Here is a 24,727-nt window from a genome sequence, read left to right as displayed (position 1 = left end):
TCATTAAATTTATAATCGTAGAAATTTCAGAGCTGACAGTATTTTAGGACGTTCTTGAAGTTCGCATTTGTTTTAAAGTTATTCGTCGCCAAAAGTTCGCCAAATTTGTCATATTTCGTGCTAATCGTGTATTATCACTGTTTATAATAGAATTTTATTTCTTAAATTTAAGTTGAATAATTTTTTAAAATCCGTTTGTATATGCGCGACTTAAACAAAAAAAAAAAAAAAAAAAAAAAAAAAAAAAAAGCGGAAAGAGGGTATATCTTTATATTTTACCATGTCACGAATGAGTAAGAAGTGGTTAACAGATGCCTATTTCAAAAATAAATATGTAGCATAAATACTTTATAAAGAAGACATCTGTAAAGTTTGGTCATTTAATGTAATAAATTCATAATGAAAAGTGCACCATTATTACCTTCTAATATTTTAACACTTTATTTCTACATAGTTAAACAGATAGCGCTAATGTATTTATTTATTTTTATTAATATCCTTTATTTTTATTTCATCTTTTTAAGTGATATTTCCCGAAAACGACACAGATAATTTTCGTACCCTAAGGATCTCCTTTAGATTTCGTCAATGTCAATTTTTCACAGATTTTATCCGAGTCAATTTTTCAGTCATTCCACTAGTTTATTATAACATTTATTTTTTATAAAGCCGATGATGTAAATCGAAGATTGAATTTTTCCTGATGTTAAATGTTGTTATAATGCTGTAGAAAGATATTATTACGCAACGAAAAGCTTTTATCACGCAGACAGTTTATAACAACTGTTACTATTACATTCGTAATAAGCATGAATTGCTTTGCTTGATGTTGGGTCATAAAGCTCAAGCTTTTATGTTAAAAACGATGCACCTATTTAACTTTTTAAAAAGTAAGCAATTTGATTCTGTTCCGGAAGAAAAGATTTTAGCTTTATCTAGTCAGCTCTGCTACTATTCAGGGTTTTGTCATGACTAAATTAAAGGCAAGTATTTCAAGAAATTTCGAAACATTCCTTGCATGACTGTAAGAAGCGAAAACTGAAAAGAAAAATAATATCAAGCTTTTACGAAAGCGACAAATATTTGGTGCATCAATCAACTTTTCAGTGAGTCATGATCTTTGTTTACTGTGTTTACTGTTATTGGAACGTAAACGTTCTTTCCGCTGTTCTACGATTTGTTACCATTTCTCGGGAAAGAGAAATTTCTTTAGAAAATAGCTCTTACGGAGCAAGAACCTAAAATTTATTCTCGAATTTTTTAACTAATCTTTGTCTTTAAAAATGAAATGAGAAGGAAGATTTTGATTAGGAATAGTGAATGAAAGTGCATTGATATTGTACATTTTATCTTTAAATATAACTGCATAGCACACCGAAAAACATCCAAGCTAGTATGTATGTTTTATATGTATACCTTTTGCAGTAATGAAGCTTTATAATACAACAACAAAAATATATATAATTTTTAGATTTTGAATACGGCGAAATTTCAGAAAGCTTGAAATATTTATTGTATACATCTTAAACACTAAAATCTGAGTTATTGGTTTCTTTCTCTTTCGAAGATTGCAAATGTTCAAGCTCTTAAATTTTTTTTGAAAGTTTTGCCTTTTCGATTGATATTAGCGTGTTACTATTTTGGTTACGTATAGATAACAGAAATGTTATAATTGAAGCTTAAGTATCTGAAAAGCGCATTAAACGTACTTTTTACATCATTAATGCAAGCTAATTATTTTTAATGATAAAATTTATCTATTTGGAATTTATAAAAATTTTCGGTACTTTTCCGTTTTGCCGGCGCAGGCGATAAAGTCGCCAATAATTGTACAACGGAATATCCTCGCTGGTAACTTAATACACCTCATTTTCAACACAAGTCGCAGCCATTTTTATCAGATTGATTTTTTCCTTTAATACTGGCATACAGTTACATAGAATTTTTACCCAGATAGTTCAATTTTATGCACTAAGGCCATTCGCGAGCGGTAATTGAGTCAATTAGGATGCAATTCCACCCGATGGCGAAAATATAGAAAAATCAAAGTCAAGAGTTAAACTCATTCATTCTAATGAGAATGCACTAGCGAAGTAAAGCGCTGCAGTTTTACATAATTTCTAAGTAAACTATTCGTACGAATTGAAATAATTCTTGCATTTAAACTTGTATTCCAAATTAAGATTTAACTCGAAATTAATGTAGATAATTACTGAGAGAATTAAATTTTTGTAGCGTAGTTTACTTGAGATGAGATAACTTGGAGTCATTTAACATGAACCGGCGAATCAGGATGTTGTACCATGAAAGCATAGTAAATTTTTGAATTAATGTCATTTTACAAATTCATTGTCTTTATTTATTGGCTTTTTCACAAAATTTTAAACGACATTTAAAATGTTTATACCTTTAAAAATAAAAAATTCTTAGATTTGTCAACATTTTTTATGTGTATACTGTGTGTTGTCACCAATAAAGTCTGCTTGGCGAGATGCTTGGCGAAACGGAAAAGTACCAAATTTTCAATTCGCGTTCTGAAATTCGCGTTCAGAGGAAAAATTCTGTGTCCTTGCCATTTTAAGAAGAATGAAATTTGACAGATTTGCGAAGAAATTTCAATGCATTTATTATGTGATTTGTAGAAGTTAAAAAAATTAATTAATAATTTCAAAAATTCAAAATTTTCTTTAGTAGTAATAAGCTAAATTGAAGAAGAATAAGCCTAAACATTTGTTACGATACAGAAGCATCAAACGAAGTATGACTTGTATTTATGTAGATAAAACTTGTAAGCTATACTTTATTGGATGTAATATTAATAATTCATGAGAAAATTACATTTTAAAATCGTTCTCTGATACTCTATAATCTTATGGAACCCCGAGAGGGTCGTGATTTCTAACCTAAGAATTCCGTTTTATTGTATACTCAAATGTCTGTACACTGCTTGTACCTGAAAGAATACGATTTTCAATTTAGATATTTGAACATATTTACAAATAAAAGCTATAATTTGTTTACATTGTATATGCTATATAATATACGTAAAATTATTTAGGCTAATCTTTGGAATATGGTAACAGGTAGTATGGCGACATTTTGGTAAGGCGATAACGGTTACTAGCTAGGACTTTAGCAGTGTACATGGATAAAGTCAAGAGCGTGCGCAATGCCATTTTTGTGCAATTCTGAGATGTTTCTTTAAGTGAAAATAGGTCGACGTGTGCATGGTTACCGTGTATGTGCAATTCTTAAAAACGCGGCAAGCAGTTTGCGATTCTGCACTTTCTCCCAATTTCGCACTTAATCTTCGTCATGATTAAGCACTTTTGTTCCATAAAAGTTCTAGCATAAGCATAATTCGGCTAGCAGATTGTTGGAAAAAAATGTTGAGTAAAAAAAAACATGCCTTTACTTCGTGAAAACAACAAAATGGCGTCCAAACAAAAACTAGTAGCTTGCTGTAGCAGGGTTGGTCGCCAAATTTTCGCCAAAAAAATGGCTGAGTTACCATAATCCAAAGATTAACCAATATTTAAAAGATAAATTAGTTAGTATGGCAAAATTCAGCAATTTTTATGTTAGATTTTAGTAGTTATAATGCATAACATGATACCAAGATATATTTAACACGATACCGATCCTGAATGTCTATACGTCGAGTATCATTCTACGCACATTCAGTTTGCATCTAACAAAGGTTACTGGTAACTACGGGTGCTGAGATGCGGGCAAAGTCTGAAACAAGATTATCCCCCACATGCTCGGAGGAAGATAAATAGGCGGTCAAAGGAAGAGTTGGTATATGCATATTGTGGGGATTCATTTAATTTATTTATATTTAACAATTAATTTTAGTTTAAAGCAACATTTTTTTATTCTCCTTTTTAACACACGCTGTTTTGCTAGAATGTTAAAGAATTAACGCACGTGTGTTCAAATAAGGTAGAAAGAAGTAGTATTTAAGGGATGGAAAGCGATTTTAGAGCGTGTTATGTCTGCCTGAAAGTCGCCTTGTTATCTTTAATTTATTAGCGGTTAGATTTTCGTGGCGTTGAGCGCTTTTATCCATTAAGCTTGTTTTATGCCAATATTGAAGAGTTAGAGCGTGCCTTTACATTAAGTAAGCTGTAAAAAGACGTTATACTAATTTAATTATATTTAATTTTACTTTTGGTGTTACCTTTTGAATTAAGCCAAAGGTTTTGGCTTCTGTAAGCACGAGTCAGTGCCATCTGTGAAATTTATATTGAGTTAATAAAGAGTTCTTTATACCTTTCTCTGGACTTTGTCGTACTTAAGGCTTGAAGATAATTCTTCACACAGTTTTCTTGTTAACTTATGCATTCAAAGAATACGAGACGCTATAATATTACAGACATTGGATATTTCATGATAACTGGGCAGCAGCATTCAGAATGGTTCCGTAAGAGCGACAAGACTTTGGTTCCAAGATTTTATGGAAATACCGCTGATTGTTCATACTGCCCGCGATTTATAGAATGTGAGATAAATTAGAATGCCGTTTAAACTATGATATTCACGCTGTGATCACTGAGCAGTGTAGCTTCTTAAATATCATTCACCACTTCAGCGGCAAATGCCGTTCTTGAGTATCCAAACATGATGGTTCCAGAGATTTTACTGCGACTCACTGGGAAACAGGATTTATTCCCACGCAATATTCCATTGTCTTCTCTTTTTGTACCATTGAAATCTCTAATATCGGTGGTAGAGAATCCAAGTCGTAGTCATAATTATAAGGCTAGCAGTTGCAATCGTTTCAACTGCAGGAATCGTTGCCAGAATGTTCTGGTAGGTATCGCTTGACGTCCATAGTTGCCATAACTCTGTAGATTATGAGGCATGATCTAACATTGCTATGCACATCGGTGTCTTCTTGTTTGACTCCTGGTGACTTCTTCTTCTGGCATAACTCTAGATGCTCAGTAATTTAGGTGCTTTGAACTTTCTTTCTTCCATTATCTCCACTTACCGATAATGATATTGATGTTTCGTCCAATACATGCAGCAATCTGGCGCTATCAGAAATCACCTCCTCTCAATCCGAGAATTGATCATAGCGTTTCCTTTTGCGCGGAAGTATAACAAGTACCAGATACTCGCAGTTGTATGCTTCCGCGCAAAACGAAAGGCTATGAGCAAATGTCGGATTTTAGGAAAGGAAAAATTACTGTGCAATTTAAATATTATATAATTAATATATTAGACTAGTATTGTAAGCATTACCAATCCAATACATTGATTCATTACTCGAATATGGCAGTTTTTTTTATTAGTTAGATCCCCTTTTAACCTACATTGTACGCATGCTATTTGGATATGATATCAAAATCACTTGCATTTCATATTCTGCGATCATCTGTGAAAATTGTAGTTTATCAATTAGTTCATTGAACAGCAGATCTTTAAAGAAATTTTCAGAGAATTTTTTAAAGAAAATTTCATCATTAAATTCTTTAAAGAAAATTTCATAATGTTATAAAATCAGAATTTCTACTTTTCGGACATTTATTCTAGACCTCTCGTAATTTAGGATTTTGTGCATCTTATTCCCGGATGAGTTTCCACAATTTGTCTTGAACTTAATTTGTGCATGATTAGAGCATGCTAGAACTAATTTTGCAATGCAGAATTAAACTTGTAGTTACAATACAGAATTAAATTTTTGAAACATAGAATTATAAATCTATAAATGCACGTTTTCATAACGCTATATGAAAATGAAATTTTTCGTGAAACTTAAAATAAATTGGAAAAAAAAAAAAAAAAAAAGAAAAGAAAAGAACAGGAAAGAAAACGTGAATTTCGCATCCTTTAGCATTAGCAATTCTCTGACTTCAAGCTCCCGAAAACTTTTATTTGTAATAAAATAATGCCTACCATTTTGTTTTGTGATTCTGAACACCTCATTTGAAATCTATCATTTAATTTTTTAAAAATAAGTTTATACGCATCAAAGCATAAAATTGTTTCAGGTATGCAAAAGTATCTGAATATCATATTCGAATTTTTTATTATTTTTTCATGATTACAATATTTTTTCCTCAGGCTTTTCTTTCTCTCCTCTTTTACAGAGTTAGCAGATATATAAATGTAGATAATTCACATAATAGATATTCGGAATCATTTTTAAGGGAGAAACTGATTAAAAAATGTCGGAATAGAAGTCTGTTAAGCTTTGAGGTCAATCATTACCCCGTAAAGAGACTTATATTTCTGGTCTCAAAGCTTGATTTCATTAATTTCTTATACAATTTAGCAAACATTATTTTAGTTGAAAGTTTACCTGACAGATAGCAGCACAAAATGGCTATCTAAGTTTCCGGATCGCTGAAACACCGTTAATCTTATTACCTTTTGCAATATGTTTAAAAAAATTATTTTTGAGACATGACGATTTGTCAGAACTGCTTATTTAAACAATTTGTAGATCGCGAAGTACTTGTGTTAAAATTATAAAGATAGCTTTTTTGAGACTTTATTCCAAACGTTTTGCGTTTGTTTAAGGCTGATAATTTTTTTAAAGGGGGAAATTCGACTGAACTACATAGATAAGAATTTTAATTAATTTTCTAATTTTCAAAAATTTCTGCGGGAAGTCGAGAAATTTCGTAACATTAACAAAGGGATTCCAAGATTTAAATAAACAAATCAAAGTGTTACACTTTCCCTAAAATATCTTTATTTAAATGGAATTTGCTTTACTACCAATAATAGCATTAAGTGTAATAATATGTTTGTTTATGAATAGCCAATCCTTAATCAATGTCGTATAACCTAACTCCTCTGATCCACTGATATCTGGATCTTTTGAATTCACATTCAGAGTCTAACTCCTATGAATTGACTTAATTTTTGATTAAGGCATAATATATTGTCTTCTGAGAGATAGAGAGTAAAATTACGTGAAGAGTATTAATGAAGCAAAAGCTCCAAAATTAAAGGTTTTATGTGTCGTGGTTAAAGATTTCAATTACTCCATTTCTCTAATGAAGTAAAATTTGCCAGTTTTCTTCAAATCTAATAATAATATCTCTACTAGAGACATGGAGACCTTACACTATTATTTGAAATTTTTAATTAAGTCCTTTTCAGGGCCGTTCCTAGGCCATTTAGGTACTCGTGGTTGACAATTATCTAGCAAAACATTGAACTTCCGTTGTGTCCCAACCATTCTATTCTCCAGACTTGATTTCGGCACATTTTTTCTCTTTCCTAAACTTAAAATCACTTTAAAAGGATGTCGTTTCAGGTCCGTAAGGGAAATTCAGGAAAATACGACGAGAGTACTGCACGCCATCCAAAAGGAGGAAGAAACGATGAGAACTGTGTTTTGACACTAAAGGAAAGTATTTTGAAGAGGATATTAAGTTTGTAAAATTACCAGTAAAGCCAGGACAGCAAAAGTTCGGTCTTATTTTACAAACTTTACAAACTTTGTATCTACAAAAAATATTGATCCTAAAATTTCCGACTTTAAATAATTTGTTAATATTAATAATAATACTAAAGTCATGATATCTAGCATAGCGTTTATTATTCCATTTTTCATTTCGTATATGCTATTTGTTGTATAGTAAACTTTGTACTCAAGCTGCAAACATCGCGAAATGAGATAGGAAAATAACCCTGCAGATAAAAAGATGCTAGTTTCCGTTGGTGCTGCCATCTATGGGCGATAAACGCACACTGGAATACAAACAGAAAAAATGGATTTTATTTTACTTCCGTTCACTTTCATACGTTTTAATTATTGTAATGAAAGCATAATTATAGATCAAAAATTTTGTTTGAGAAGTTAAAGATACAATTTTTATAAAGGGTTTGATATTTATATGGTACGATGGAATTTCTGTTTAAAAACACTGTCAGATTTTTAAAAGAATTGAACAATAGAGGAAAGAATTTCTCACATATCAGAAGTTGTATATTTTGCTGGTATTAATAATTATTATTATTCTTTAAAATAATGTCTTATTAGTTCTGAAGGACTATTGTTTTCGTTTTGAGATTTGGTGTTAGTTCACTATAAATGCCCGTTTAACTTTCAAACTGTTGCCACCAAATATTAGAGTCCTGCATTATAGTTGAAGAAATTAAATAATGAAAAATTTGTATAATTGTATGTTTATTTCTCGCATTGTGATAAAACAACGGTACATAGAGCCATCGAATTTTGAATGACGTAATCCTACTGAGAATATGGGCATACGGAAGCCCAGATTTGTTTTATTCCAAATTGATGCATGTCATGGATTCCAAATGGATGCATGGTTTATGCATGGGCCATGGATCAACTGGTCCATCTACGATCGAAAATGTGTTGCACAGAGTGATGAGCCCGATCGCGATTGTCTTACTCTGGTAGTTGGCTAAGAATATGACGTCAGTTCCAAGAAGTTATAAAACCAGCGTGCCAGGTTAAAACTGTGCAAGATCATAGACACGCAGTAATTGGTCTGGAGTATTTTCTCTTAGCAATGTTTAAGACCTTTGTATCAATATCTTCACTATATCTGAGAATGTAGATCTGCTAGCGATCACTTACTGATTTCGTTTTATTTTCTACCATTCGGTTGGAACTGGATTATACTAGCTAGATATCTGCTCCATCTCGTTGGCCACCATCTCGTTGGAGGAACGTTCCTCTTGAAACTTGTCTGTTAAAATGATCATCGAGATATCCAAATTTAAATTCTATTGACTTCTTTTGAGATACTTTGAAAAAGGGCAAGCACGTCATCAATTAACAGTAACGTTAAGTATATGGAAATCTAAAAGGTGTTTGGCAGGCCATACCTCTGCAACATTTCTTTAGATTTATTGAATCTGTGCGTCTCGCGTGGCAGCAGTTGTCAGAACCAAAGGAACAGTAACTTATTACTGATGAGTATCCATAGAACAGGGGTCTCCAACCCTATGCCCCCTCGAGCAGCATTGCATCCGCCGCAAGCACCATTGCCCCCTGCTGTGTGACAACAATAAAAAAGGTAACTTTTTCCAATAAAATGTTACATACCATTTTTTATAGTTAGTAATAAATTAGATAAAAGTAAGACTTTTTAAAAATATTTGTTTATAGTTTTATGTTTATCAGTTGTTGGTATTATGAATAGATATTGCCTTCTACAAGAAAGATAAATCATTTCCAAACTTTATGACGAATAACCAGGAAGCTTTTTGTGGCAGAATACTACTCTTGGAAACCGTTTTGAAAATAGTTACAAAAACATTAAACTTTATTGAAGCAGCCCTATGCAACACCACCAGCCCTACTAGAAACATCTGAAGATCCTGATCTCATTCTGCTTACTGAAGTACGTTGGCTCAGTAAAGGTAAAAGTATTCTTAAGTGAAGGAATAAAACATTATTCTATACCAAAAATTAACATTTTGCTGAAATAACGGAATTTAGCTGCTTCGTGCATTCAGGTTTTCTCATAAACATAATTGAGAAATTGAGTTTTTTAAACTTGGAGCTGCAGGAAAAAACAAGCTAGTACCTTTGATGATAGAATCTATTAAGTGGTTTAAAGCTCAACTTATTTCTTGGATATTTCAATTGAAGTCATTTAGATTTCCAAGTATAAAAAAAAATGATTGGTTAAGTTGAAACTGACTTTTCTCACTTGTTATAAACCTTCAGTTACTTCAAGACCAGTTTGAAAAAACTATTTCAACAGTTTAATCATATTGAGCCAATAGTTATCTTTTTCAACAGTCCTTTTACTTGCTAAGTAGGGAATGTAACAGAAATAACTGCATATATTGCAGAGTTTATTTAAATAAGTATGAAGCTAGCTAGTTCACTGAAGTTAGAAAATTTGGATCTTCAAAATAACATTGTACTAAAATCCAGTGTATCAGATGCTAAATTTGGGAATAAAGCTGACTGAAACTAATTTGAATTTTTTTGAAAAGAACGTCGGACAAGAAAAAATCGAAGAGCGTCAAACAAGAAAAATCGTTTTTTAATTTTACATACCTGTGTGAATCATTGGTTTCAACAATAAATATCACACAATCAGAGCACAGATTTCTACTTACATATAAACATCTTAATAACTGCATACGAGCAGGAATATCATTGCTGTCTCCGAATTATGAAGCAGTGTCTAATGAAAAACAATCCCAAATGTCGCGCCGATTCTAAGGAAGACATTTTTTATAAAACAAATTTTATACCAACAAATTGTGAACCAAAGAATTTATGAATTATAATTTTATAGCAATATCCTATATTATTCAACAATTATTTATTTTGCATGAGAAAGCGACTATTAAGTTCTGTATCTAAAAACTATATTTTTGAAATAATTTTCCTTTTGTATATATTATGTGTATTAATAAGTATGTCAACCTATAAATTTACCTTGAAAAAATAAATGTTTTCTTCCCCTCACCAATATTTTAGAATGGGCTTTGAGGTACAAAGAAGTTCTGATCACTGCCCAAGTAATAATGGCACTTCGATATAGTAGCATAAGCTTGCTATCTCTGAAGTTTGTATGCTGAAATGTAATAAAATAATAAATATGAGACATAAGCGTTCCTTTTCACCGCTATGGCTTTCAAAATGAGAAGCATTTGTTGCAATGAAAACCAACTTTGTGTATCAAACAGAATGCCTTGAGTTCGCTTCAAATATCTGTGAGCGAGCTTATTTGCATGAACGTTTGTTAGTTTTTCGCCATGTATAACGTGGCTACGAGCCAGTTGCTCTTAAAATGTCTTCCAAGAAGGCAATTCCTTTAGGCAGATAGTTCTCGTATGTTTAGCCATCATCTAAAAATTTAATACAGCAACTAGTCCATTAAAATCTCTTTCAAAGTTGAGAACATTCTTACCATCTCCTTTGGTAGTATTTAATCTTAATACCCTGTTTAAATTACTTAGATTGTTCATAAACGAAGTGAAAGCGATTGCTTGCAGTTATTAGCATTAATAAAGTTATTTCTCATAAACAGTGAAGGACTAATTCACGGTCGATTGGCAAGGGAAGTTCTTCACATTTCACTAGTAAATATCTTTTATTATGCAAATTTTGTGTTTTTATAAAAGCTATTCATTTGTATTAAATACTGTCCGATAATAACAAATTACATTTAAAATTATCCCAGTGATCATGCATTAAATTAATTTTAAATAATTTTAGTTTAAAAGTTTTTATATAATGCCTCCGTTGCTTAATAATTATTTGCCCTATGATTAAAATAAAATAACATGCCGAAAAAGTATTAATTAGAATTCAAACAACAAAAATCAGCGTTATATTTGAAAATTTTCACAGGACTATTTTCGATGGTTTTACTGAACCATCATCCTCAGCTCAGGATGATGGTTTGGTACGTTGACTTTTGATTTTTATTGTTTGAATTTTAAATTTATTATTTGCCCTGTTGTTGCAGAAACGGATAATATTCAACCGCATATTCAGACTTGTTCTTAATCTTCTAACTTCTCTGTAAATCCACTGCGTTGCTTTGCTGACTAGCAGCAGAACGAAATGATTGGGGATTGATAGTTCTGCACGGTTTGAAATTCCGGGGAGCGCGCTAACTGCACGGCTGTTCTTGTGACTTCCCCCCCCCATGTATAACTTGCATACGGACCTGTTTCTTTTTAAAAGTCCGGCATGAAAGCATCCCTTTCCTTAGACAGATAACGCTCATGTGACTTGCCCCAATCCAAGTAACCTGCTGTTCTCTTGTTTTTGATAGTTTTTTAAACCGTTTTCTCGGAACTTTCCCCATAGTTTCATAAATTATATCTTTTAGATATCTATCCATTTGTTTGTTTAAGTCTTCGAAGTACATTCTGGTCGATGATTCCCAATCCTCGAGTGCATCTTTCAAATTCATAACAATGAAAATTATCCTTTTTCAGGTTTATTCTATATTCCTGAATAAGTATGAATGCCATGATTCATGCCACTAAAGGAGGAATTTCGTGGATGTAATAAATATAAACTAATCGTAGCAATGAGAATAGAAAATCAGATCATATTTACTAGTGGCTATTACTGCAAGATATTGACATCAGTTAAAATTTGACAGAAATTTGCGTAATTATTATAATTTTTAAAATATATGCATTGCTCAAATCGTAGAAGAGTGAAAAATATCAGGTAGAATCGAGTGCATCGTTGAAATTCATAACAATGTTTTTTATTAAAAGGAAACTTTAGACAGACTGTGACTGCTGGCAGTTCCCGGTGGAATCAATTAATATGTAAGTGTTCTTGCGTATAATGCATTTATGAGAAATTGTTAGGAATGTAAAATAACTGGCAGATTTCTGATGACTCAAATGTAACTGCAAGAGACATATAACTATATTTATTTTCTGTATTAGTTATTTTTTATTTTTTGATCCTTACATATGAAATGGGACGTCGTCTTCTAGCTAGGTATGGATAAATTTCTTTGATTATTCATGTATTACGTTTAAAATTCTTCTTTCGAAATATTTAAGTCTTCGAAGTACACTGGTCGATGATTCCCAATCCTTGAGGATATTTTAACTACATTTTACATTGTATATCCAGTTTCTTTCATGTTCCACTAGCTGTGGTCACATACCAGTTGGATTTTAGTAGTTATATTTTGGCCTTTCTTGCTTCTCGTCAGCTTGTTCACGAATAAACTTTGCAATAGATGTAACACATCCTTTAGAAAAACTCGTCCCAACTGCGTCAGTGATATTTGGCACATGACCACAGTAACCTGGCATCATGTAATCATTGAGTATACGACGTCCTATAGAAGGAAACCGGTTGTTGATGATTTTTTTATCTTCCTCCATTTTCTTTTCAACCTTTTCTTGTTTTTTGGTAGGATGGGCTACCTCAGCATCTATAGGATCCAATCTTCCTGCCATCCGGGGTTTGTCTTTAAGTACTTCATGCGTTATCCGTCCGTAACTGGCCCCTACATTCAAAGGCAATTCTGGACAAAATCCTGTATATCCAGGAATGAAATGGGGTTGAGGGACAAGATCCGGTTTCATAAATGGCTTTTTTATGATTTCATCAGTTGACATTTTATCAAACGACATAATGGTTCGCAAAGATTTGAAGTAATACTCTTAATGAAGATCAAATGCAAATATTTCTTCAATTACTGTAATCTGATTGATATAAAGGTTTAAAATTAATAATGTTTGGGGGAAGGGACTGAATAGGAACAAATTTCTTAACAATATTCTAGCTCAGTATTGAAAATTAAAAAATCCAAGTAATTTATCTTTATGATCGTCCTATATCGTTTGGTCAAATCAAACACTGGTATACAATTAATTACACTAAATTAAAACTAACACGCGGGAACAGGATATTAACTGATAACTAAAAACCGTATAATTTTCTTTAAACTTATTATCTAAACATATAACCGTCTTATTGCTTTCATCAGAATTTAAGATTATAAAGTTTTTTCATTATAAAAGATTAATTTTCTTACTTATGAATCTTTACCTTCAAACGTTTCAAATGATTCGTCAAAATTGTAAAAACTGATCGAAATGATATCTAGGATATTGCTATGAAAATAATTTGGAATCTGAAGCTTCTTGGTTGTAACTGAATTTTGAAGTTTGCCTATGAAAACGATTTACTATTTAGACATATTGTGCAAATAAATGAAACAATTAATTTTGTATGTTTCTCGAGGGAAATAGTTTAGTTGTTTTCTACCTCTAATTATTAGTTTTTTCGTGCTGGATTTAATTATTTAAAGTAACATGCCTAGCACGCTAATGATTTTTTAATTCAAACTAGAAATCCGGTTTTTACATATATGTGGTGAAAGAATCTTTTTATTACTACTTATATTTTAAGGCATAGAAGTTAAAAAGCTAATTTTGAACTTTTTTTTAAATCTCTACGTTTCACACTTTTAAGCCACGTCTAAGAAATTTATTACTTCTGATCTCAAATCTATATTATTTATTTTTGCACGTGACATTATTCACGTTTTCTGATTTTTTTTTTTTTTTTTTTTTCCAAAAAGCAATATTATGTCTGTGCCTGAAATTTCCTAAAAATAAATCGGCTAGAAATCATAAATTCCAAAACAAAGGTTAGCCACACTACATTATGATAGAGTAGTAGGTGAGTCATCAGGATATTTTAAATCAGGAGCCGCGAAAAATGTGCAATACCGTTGCAGGGACTCGAACCGTGGACCTCTGAATATGCGTCGAGTGTGCTTTCCGTTTCATCACAAAGCCATGCGGAAAGGAAGAAGAAAATACTTTATGTACTCCGTCTTTTTAACGGCGACGGAGATAAGGGAACGTACATCGACAAATTATTATGTTAATGTAAAAAGCGACAGGAAATCGTTCCTCAATCTTAATAAACCGAATTTCATTAAAATTCTAGATCGAAATCATATTCAGAAGCAATGAGCAATAAAAACTGAACCATAATTTCCTAAATTTCTTCAGTACTTTTAGGGAATTAGAAATATTTCTGGAATCAATCATCTCTGCAAACGTACTTCCTTAATCAGCAACAATTACAACAAATAAAAAACCCAGAAACTCCAATTTAACGGATGTATATATCATTCCTTATATTCCAGGAAAATTTACATCAAAGCAATAATTGAACTATAGCCTTACTTCGTAGTTCCCTTTAACAGTTGATAGCCAAGAGGCAGAAACTAGTTATTTCCTATACAGTCAATTTTAAAGTAAAGTATGTGACCAGTAAAGTTGGTAGGAAACTGCCCATGTGCCTCACCGCTGTCTACTAAATTTTGTTTTCCCTAATCATCTTTAGTTCTGTTTCTTTGCTATAAAATGACTACTTTCAATTTACTCATAAAAAAAAAAACTAAACTCAGTGACACAAGCGGCTCTAACGGGCCAAGGCCTGCAGTGCCCCGAAATCTGCTTTCTTGACCGTGGGCCCCGGGGTGCCTAAGCATATGCCCTGAACAAGTGGTCAGCTTGGTCGCAGGACACCCAGTGTTTAATCCCCAAGCGAACTTGGTACTCATTTTATCGACCCAAGGTATGGAAATCAAGGAATGAAAGGCTGAGTCGACCTTGCCCAGCCCGGTGTTCGAACCCCGGACCTGTGGTGCTGCTGCGCAGTGTGCTAACTGCTGCGTCATGGGCCTCTTACTCATATTTATTCAAAGCTTAAATTTTGTTAATTGCAAACTTAGTCATTCCACAGTTTCCCCTTCTTTCTATTTTTCGAATAACCCTTCGACATTACATGGAACTTAAAGAGTCTAAGAACGTCTTACATTATTCCTCTTTTTTTGAGTCTAAGAAAATCTTGCATTATTACTCCTTTTTCTTAACGCTGGCTGCTCTTGGATTTCAAATAATATCATAAGACAACGATTATTTAATTATCTTCAACAAGAAAATGCTATCATTTGCAGATTAGCCAATTGTTCTTAAAACAACTCAACACTACATTGTGATAGGGCAGCCAGTACAGAAGTGAAATTTTTAAACTTAGTAGTGCAGCGCTTAAGATGCCTGCGTTGTTACTCATACTTGGGTAACATTTTCTATAGATTGCTTCCATAGCATCATTCTATAATATATTCTATAGATTGCATCCATAGCATTTACCACAGTATAATAAATATATCGAAGTGTCTGGAAGGAATGATAGCAATGCTAGAAAAATAGATGCTGACTTCTCATCAAACTCGATCAGGAGACTATGCAGGATGGAGAAAACGAATGTAGGAGAGGCGTCAGTGGAAAGTTTCAGCTACGTCACTAATCGCTGCCAGTTGACTGGAAGCTGATAGAGAACTAAATGAAGGTGATTCGAGGCTGCAGCAAAGGAAACAAATATTCCTGAGTACATTGGAGAAGGGGACTCTTTTATAATTGTACAAATTTTGAAGGATAGCCAAATGTTTAGGGAAAAGCAATTGCAGTGAAGTAAAATTTAATAGTTAAAATAAAAATGTCAATTAGCATGTCCCAGAATAGCAAGAAGACGTTTCCTTTTAAAATTAATCTTGCAATCGTAACTTAATCTTGAGATTGTGTGATTAACAGGTCTTTGAATTACTTTGAAAAAAATATTTTTTCAAGATTTACAATGAAGACACGTATGTATTTGATTTTATCCTTGCTACGAATTGTCTCATTTTTGATGAACGAGTGGAAATTAATAGCTTATCTTAAGACTGACTTCTGAGCAACCTAAAGTCGCTGTTTTTCTTTCACCGACATAATATCTAACATAACAGGCGTAGATAAGAATGGGAGGCAAAATAGCCTAATAAATGAGTAATTTGTGATCTATACAGTAAACACTGTTCCGACCAATCAATGGGGCAGGCATGCATTTACAAGGTCGGAAGGTATCATAAGTATGCTATGTAGGGCTTCCATGTGACGTATTGATTAAGAATAATTCCTAAGTATTTGACTTTCATGGTCCAGGGGACAAATGGTTATGCATCAGAATTTCCTCATTCTCAAATAGATTGCATTTTGTAGCACAGCATCAGATTTGCATTTGTAAATAACACAGAATCGGATTTCTCCGCATTAATCTGAATTTTTCAGAACTGGATCCAAGTTCTCATGTGCATGAATTATAAGGTATTTCTCCCGCCTTCTTAGCGTGCCTTCGTAGTGTGGTGGTCTGCACGCTCAGCACTTAATTGAGAGGTCCGTAGTTCGATTCCCGACAAAGGCGTTGCAAATTTTTCATCTTGTCTGATGTCTCTATAGAATATATACATGTAACGTACGCTTTACTGAATCGAGCGATCCACTTTGAGTTAGAATTGCAGAGTCGTAGTTGTAGATAGCCAGTGTTTTGTCGTGTGAATGGGAAAATATTACATAAAACAGCTTCAGTAATTCGCTTGTGATACTCCGGCTAGGATACACGCTGTTGATTAGAACGACAAAATACTATCTGTTCTGCCCTTAGTAGATAAGTAGATGGCACTATTATCGCGCCACAAAGTACCAGTTAGGTCCTGTAACTCATCATGTGAAGACGTGTATTGAAGCGTCAATAAGGAGCGCAGTCTTATAGTGCCATTCTTTAAGTAAATTAGTCTTCCGTCCGATATTGTGTTCACCATCGTAATAAATGTTGTGTATGAACTTGGCTCAATCCTTGGAATAACGTGCCGACCACATATAGTCAGCACCCTGTAACCACACCTCTGGACTTTTGGAGCTAAATCATGACCCCTCACTATCGATTATTGAGATAGGAATAGATGATGCTTGTGATATAACCTTTAAATCCCAGCGTTAGAAGATTGCATAAGAAGGCCTCTCAGACAGACCCAGTCAAAATCTTTGCCGCATCCGAAATATGGCGGTATTAGTCAGTATGCTCTGTAAATCATATGAGCTGGTATAACTGCTGAATCTCTTCCCTGGAATCCATATTTCTCTGGTATTAAGACACTGTCAGAATCCGTGTATTACAATAGTCTTTTGAGGATGGCCTTTTCCACGATTTACTTAGAAGTGAGACATGCTAATAAGTCGATGTGGGACCGAGTCACTGGAGGATTTTCCTGTCTTCAGGAAACTTTGCCTGCTACAGGAGATACGATAGCGTTTTCTACCGAGAGGCAGAGTACTAAATTTACAGCATATGTTTCACGATGCAAGAAACTTGGTAGCCATGATAAACCCCATGTCGTAATCATCTTATTAGAAATTTCATGTAGGTAAGTACTTCTGACGGTTGTACTGGAAAAATCTTGTGAACGCGTGGTTGTGAGAGAAAAGTTATCAGCATATCTGTAAAATAAAGTTTTTTTTTCTTTGTTTGAGAGTGTGAAATGTTGCTGATCTAAGGAGCATAGTGATAGGCAAGCGACTTAGGTTTTTCAATTTTAGTATATACAACTCCCTTAGAGTTAGTTAAGAGTGGAATAGTCACATGGTTCCAAATAGATATATTATCTGAAGGAAATGATTCCTTGTAGTTCGCCCAATCGTGTTGTGCTTATTTTCAAGTAAGGAGCCTGACTACATGCCCCGACTTGTTAAGAAAGGTTATATCAGCAAGACACCTAGTTCAACATCATAAAAAGTATTCTGAGTCGAATGTCAAGTAATTAGCCTTATCGTTGTGTAATATAAGCCTTATCTTTGCATAATATAATATAAGTACGTGCGAGGAATATTTTCTAGAGTAGAGGAATATCAGAACATAGAATGAATTTAACAGCATAGGTATTCATTTAAAATTTTCAAATATCGTAGGGCGATTAATGGTAATTGGAAAGTTAGATCAAAAACCAAAGTGCAACCGAACTATTCAGCTAAAACAGGAGTTCTTAACTAGTCAGCATTGACCTCTTGGGAGTCGATAACCTAATATGCACTGACAGTTGATCGGTATAATCAATATCGTATCATTGATTACACACAATTTATTAATAAAATTAATAATTAATTATTTATTAATATTAAGCTGCATCATACAAAGTGAAGCCTTATTCGAAATACGTGGGTACGCTAAGGTTTGGAATTCCAAAGTCATCCGAGTGAAATATGTCAAAATAAAAACTGTTATCGAATTAACATTTTTGACTTTCCTTTCTTACAGAATGAAAGTAAGCTTTAGTCAAGTCAATAATTTGCTGTGGAAAACAAGAAACAGATTAAATATTTTTGAAAGAGTGTTTTAAGCATTGAGTTAAGAAGTTTTATGATAAATAAAAAAAATTGCATCAGGACATCAGGCGAATTTACCGTCTTTAATTAAAATCAAACCTTTGTGCAATTAGAATTTGTGATTTTATTTCCTAATCTTGTTTATATTTCTAAAATTAAAAATAGAAATAATATAAAAAGTTTCTATAGAATATAAATCTATTAGAATATCTTTTTCATATTCTAATTATTATTTTTATGTTATTTACGTGCAGTAACTTTACGATTATGTTGTATGCTGTATCTAAAGAAAAATGCAAGGGTGTCGATGAAGCAAATCATTATTTTTAAAGAGGTAAATGCAAGAAAAGGGTCTGTAATCCCTAGTCTAAAATGACGAAAATTGAATCAGTAGTCATACACACCAAACGATTTTTACTATTTATTTTTACACCAAGCTATTTAAACGAGTTCTGTTAAATACCGCCAAATACCTATTGATTGGAATCTGCATACCGTGTACGACATGCAAATTTCAAACTGCATATTAATTTACATATAATCTGCAAAAATTACGTATCTGGATGAGAACAATTGTTAAAGTTTCATCGGGATTTTTTTTTTATATATATTTTTTTTATTTTGAACCAAATGCATTTCGAAATGAACTTTTTGTTACGATTTCCGCAAAGGTATTTACAGCTGAGATTGTCTCACTGTCATTGTCAAAGGATATTCCGGTTGGCGGATCTGAAGCATTATTCCTGAAATCTGAATGCAATTGCGCATGCGATATGTATCCGGATGTATAAGTTTCGCCATAAATCGATATTTTTAGTTTGCTTAATATGCATGGTGCAAGCGATTGTTTTCACAGTTTCAACATATATATTGTAAGAAAATGATAACACATATGTTTTAGTGAGTAAAGGCCACGCAAAAAACTATAAAAGTAAACAAATTAATTTAATAAGAAAATTAATTTCTTAACAGAATTTCATTTGAAGGTTTGGAATGAATTTGATCGTAGTATCAATTACAAAATCTTAATCTATTTAATTTTTATTTAATCTGATTATGCTACATGGATTCTTACAAACATATTTAATAGTTGAAAGTAGCTATTGAAGGACCATGTTTAATATTAATTATGAATTCATAATTTTGAAGTTAGATTTATTAATTATTTTTAAAGCTTCTTACAGTATTGCATATAATTAAAATCATAATTTCTTAAATTTTAGTTACAAATTTAAAATTAAAAGCGAATTTTACAGTTTTACATATCAGTTATACTAAAGTTTAGCTTCAGGGTAATATGAAAAGGTCAATTCTTTAATGGGTAGACACATAGATAATCGATCAGAATGTCTAATATATTAGACATGTTTCATGTCGTAAACTTTTAAAGGCTGATCTTTTAAGCTAGGCTGTTATATCGCAGCATTTGAAAACAACGTAACCATAGCAACAAAACAAATTATTTAGACATTTTTTGCTGGAGGTTTAGCTCTGTAATAGTTAAATATCAAAGAAACGTTTTTGGTGACCATAGCAATCCTAAAGTAAAAGATTATGTATCGTCATTACAAATGATAAGTGTATTTTAAACTTTTTAATTTATCACTTCTAATTGACAAGCTGTCATTATTAAAAATCATAAGTTTATATTAGTGTAAGTAAGTCCCATTTTTTGATCATACGGCCGGCTTATGACGACTAAGAGGATCGGGGCTGTGCCCTTATAATAATAATGATGATGATGATGATTAGTGTAAGTAAAATTACCAAATTCATTATTATTAAATGCAAATTAAATAAGAAGTTTAGAAATAATTTTTTTAAGTACATATAGATTAGGCACATTCATCAGACTTGAAATGCTATTTTCTTATCATGAGACCAAATTCTTTTCTTTGTGCAAAAGTGAAAAATTTCTCAAATGAGAAAAAAAATGTTTGGGTACTAAATCTTCTATTATCATTTCATAAAGCTGAATTTTTTAATCCAAAACTACCTGCTGGAAAAGTACTGCAGCTTCTTTATGCAAGTCTCAGCGCAAGTTATTGCCAGAAAAAGAGGGGGAAAACTTGAACTGTATTGTAACTAAAATTTTATTTTTAGCTATGCTTGTGGTACATAATTTAAAAATTAAGACATAAACAGGAAATGAGCTAGCTTGAATGCTATTCGAATCACTAGCTTAAAAAATTTACTGTTAATTATGTAATTACCAGAAGTATGGAGACGGTTTAGTTCTAACTTTGGAAATTCAATTCTTTCAAAATTAGTTTGTCGGTTAACTTTTAGAATATAGCATAGAGTAAACTTCAAAATGACGATAACTTCACTGAACTAGAAAACAACTTTAAATAAGCACTAAGAAGTTGAACTAGAGTTGAAAAGAATATATAGTTAATTTTAGTAAGAAAGGTTTATATTGAACTTTGGATTATAAGAACTCAGTATGACGGATGCCAGAATACCAGGAAAGCACGGAACGTGCATTAAACCAATAGCAAATTAATATAACTGTCACTGAGCTACTGGCTACAATTACCGCTTTGTTATGAATACAAGCGTTTAATATTTAATTACAATCTGCTACTATATTTAACCATGTCAAAGCGTTTTCAACCTTTTAATTGAAGACAGTAAAATATTATTTGTTGCAATTATTTGTAAAGATATGAAATGTTTTAGTCAAAGGCCGTGGACTGCTCTTGTTAGTGCAGCACCTTTCGCTGTTCATTGTTTTATACAAGGGGACCCAACATAAACCGAACCGGCCATGGGAGAGCAGAAGCCGAAAAGTTTTAATGTATTTGAAGGTAGCATTTTCTTCTTGTATGATATCCTATCCTTAATTTGGGTTCGGTTTATCTTGGGACAGTCTGCATAATGTCTCTGAATTTTGGTGATGCAATAGAAAGCATTAATTTGCAATAATTCTAATTTCCCTGATGTATTTTTTATATTTCCTTAATGTTTCAGTCAAAGTACCTTCCTTGCCACAAAATATTATAGAAAATTAGATTGGAATATGAATTAAAAAATGAAGTTATTTACCATTCAGGAGCTTAAATATTTGATGTTGTTCGGCACAATTTCAGATACTGTCACATGGCCCTAATTGTAATTGGTAACCAAAAATTAGAATAATATGGTATTTTTGGGCAAATTCAGCTTTCCTGTCAAGTTAATTTATGATATTATGACATAAATTTCCTCTAACACTAATTTCCTAATCCCAGGCCCAATTAAAATCTATCTTCATCTTAGTTTCTGAAACAAAAGGGTGGTATTTTTCGCAGAGACATTTAAAGCAATTATCATTTTTATTTTTTATTTTCAGATTCAGTTTCAAGTTAAGTGCATATAAAAGTATTTCCTTCACTAGGAAAGCCCCGCCATACAATGTTTTTGCTGCCTTACTGAAGGAAGAAAGGCTAATAGTCTTTTACATCAAAATTTGAATTTTCATCTATTGTGTCAATATATGAAACATAAAAACCTAGTATAACCAACCTGTTAACCAAGGAACGAATTCAGTACTTTATGGATTATGCAATAATCCATTCATCATTGTTATGTGTATGAAGATTTGATTTCACACTTTTCACAAATTTCTGTGTGATGTACATGTTGACGAATAGTTACTTGCTTCCCTTGTCCAAAATAGATGTTTTAAAGCTTTCACCGGAGTATCAATACAATGTTAAAAAGTATTCAAGAGTTTATGATTTATAATCAAATTAGCAATAAATCCTTAAACCGTTTATACATTCGATTTCTTTCATTAAAACTTCTTTACCGAACTAATTTAAATTCTTCTTTGTAATCATATTAAGTAAATATCAATATATTTAATATGGTATAAAAAAGATTATAATTTTAACGACAAAATATCCTGTAACAGTTAAATGGGTAAGACGTCTTCGTTTTCAATGCAGGGCATCAAAAGACCGGCAATAAAAAAGTCTAGAACTGCGGTACTTAGGTGGATTTAATTTATCGTATATGAAGTGAAAATGTTGAAAATGAAATTATTTATATTATCTGTTATCCTACACTTATTTATAGATGCAACAGGTAAAAAATTCGAATTAGTGAAAGAAAACTGCATCTTGATAACTGAGAGGTGATACAATAGTTTTGTCGATGAATTTATTCTTCCTCTTACAGCACTATTTTGACGATGGTATGGTTATTGCTATTTTCCTTAAGATATCGCTAATTTATTTTCAGTGTTATCTAGCCTAGTCGTAATATAATCCGAAAATACAGTGGTACTTCGGTAATACGCCATTAATCCGTTTCAAATCCTTAGAAGTACACCAAACTGGACGTACCAGCGAGCTATTCCAATAAGAAATAAAGGGAAAATAAGTGATCCATTCTTATGTAAAATCCTATTGTTATTATTAAAACACTGTTTAATACCAAAATACAAATGCTGTGTGTGAAAATTATACTGCACATAAATGAAGCACTGTACATAATATTGTACATGAATGTTTTAAACATTCTTTGTTGTACCAGATCTTTGATTAGTAATAAATTTCACTTCCATCGCAACGTTAGCTGATTTAATATCGTCTTTGTTTTTTATAATCTTAGATATCATCATACTCAGTATGTCGTATTTAATAGACAGTCTGGGATACGCATGGTGCCTTCATATTTTTCAACATTCTCTTTTTTCACATCTCCGGTAATCCTAAAAATTTCCATCCTTACTTGACGCTTCTCATTAACTTTCCTAAAACTAATTGTAAACGAATTTACAAAAACAGCGAGTGCGTAACGACACTCATCGGCAGTCATAACATAGTCTCGAATAGTGCACGCAGTCATGACTCATCGAACTCGAATCGTATTCCGAGCAAATATCGCATACCAAACAAAACGTTTCTCTTTCCAACAGAACATATACCAAGAATTACTTCAAAAAAGACGTGTAGCGATTAACTACTGTATTTATACAATGAGACGGAACTTATCTTTGACGTTTGACTGTTAAGTATATAAGTCAGAATAAAAATTTCATTGGGATGTAATATAACGTCTGATGCTATTAGCGTTTGTACAATACTGTTAAGGTGCCTTTTAAGAAGACACCTCACACAAATTGAATTTACCTAAAAATCTAACTATTTCAAGCATTGCATTGTGATTAATATGAACGGAAATAACCTCGTGTTGATAACTGGTGATGATCATGAGTAGTGATTAAATGAAACATACAATGTGATCCAAAATATTTATCTTAAATTTTATTAAGATTCTTAAGTGGAAAGCAAAACAATTATCAAACAATGTACACCAAGAATAATTGAGAATAAATGTCCCCGGGGAGATTACTTATAAATAACAAATTTTCTTCTACAAATAATGATTCTTTTAACAGTTTCATATTATTTTTGGTAAAAATATCAATTTATAACCTGTACTTCAAACAAAAGGTGGTCCAACCACCTATTAATAAAGATTTTCCATTATTACACAGGTGTTCGTATTATTTTGTCCTCCATCTGTATATGAAATAATCGAAACCTTAAATGACCGTCTGAGTATAAATCTGAAATTGTGAAAAATGGAGAGAAGATTTTCTGTTATCAGAACAAAATCACATCTTTTTCAAATCGGAAACTAAACATTTATTATTGGAAACAGTTGTAGCAACATAGCCTATATATTTCGATAACAAATGCAGTTGAAATTTGCATGGAAACAACCTCTAAGAGGCGGGCAGTATTTCTAAGAGCACAAATAAAATACAGTAATATATGTGCAACTGAAAAACTCCAATTATGAGTTATAAACTGCTTGAAATAACAACACTGGATTTCATATTGTTTTTAAGTAGCTGAATTTGTCTTGTTCCGTAATGGAACAAATTATTATAGTCCAGTTACTATAGCTCAGTACTAACTGAAGCCTCATCTAAGCGTTCAAAGAATATTTCAAATAGAGTGCCTTACGTTCTTTGACAGTGTAACGTGCATTTTGAACATTAGGTGCGTAAGTAGTGCATGTTCTAATCTCGGTCATATGTCGAATATTTCAGTGTGAAACACTG

The 24,727-nt window shown here is 32.3% G+C and overlaps 1 protein-coding gene across 1 annotated transcript; it reads right to left on the bottom strand.

The window, feature by feature from the left end:
* Window positions 1-12,615: 12,615 nt before the first annotated feature.
* On the bottom strand, window positions 12,616-13,080 carry LOC118192204 (ciliary microtubule inner protein 2B-like). The gene has a single exon (XM_035363115.2). The coding sequence runs from the start codon at window positions 13,078-13,080 to the stop codon at window positions 12,616-12,618; it is 465 nt and encodes a 154-aa protein (XP_035219006.1).
* Window positions 13,081-24,727: the final 11,647 nt, after the last annotated feature.

The sequence above is a fragment of the Stegodyphus dumicola genome, chromosome 3 (assembly GCF_044657685.1).
Source record: "Stegodyphus dumicola isolate Sdum_Otavi_A_Nest chromosome 3, ASM4465768v1".
Lineage (NCBI taxonomy): Eukaryota > Metazoa > Arthropoda > Arachnida > Araneae > Eresidae > Stegodyphus > Stegodyphus dumicola.
The sequence above is the reverse complement of the archived record's forward strand: the minus strand, read 5'-3'. Positions and strand labels throughout refer to the sequence as shown.

What these genes read in the sequence shown, in the direction of transcription:
- LOC118192204 (XM_035363115.2), bottom strand. Translation starts at nt 13,080, where the DNA reads ATGTCGTTTGATAAAATGTCAACTGATGAAATCATAAAAAAGCCATTT.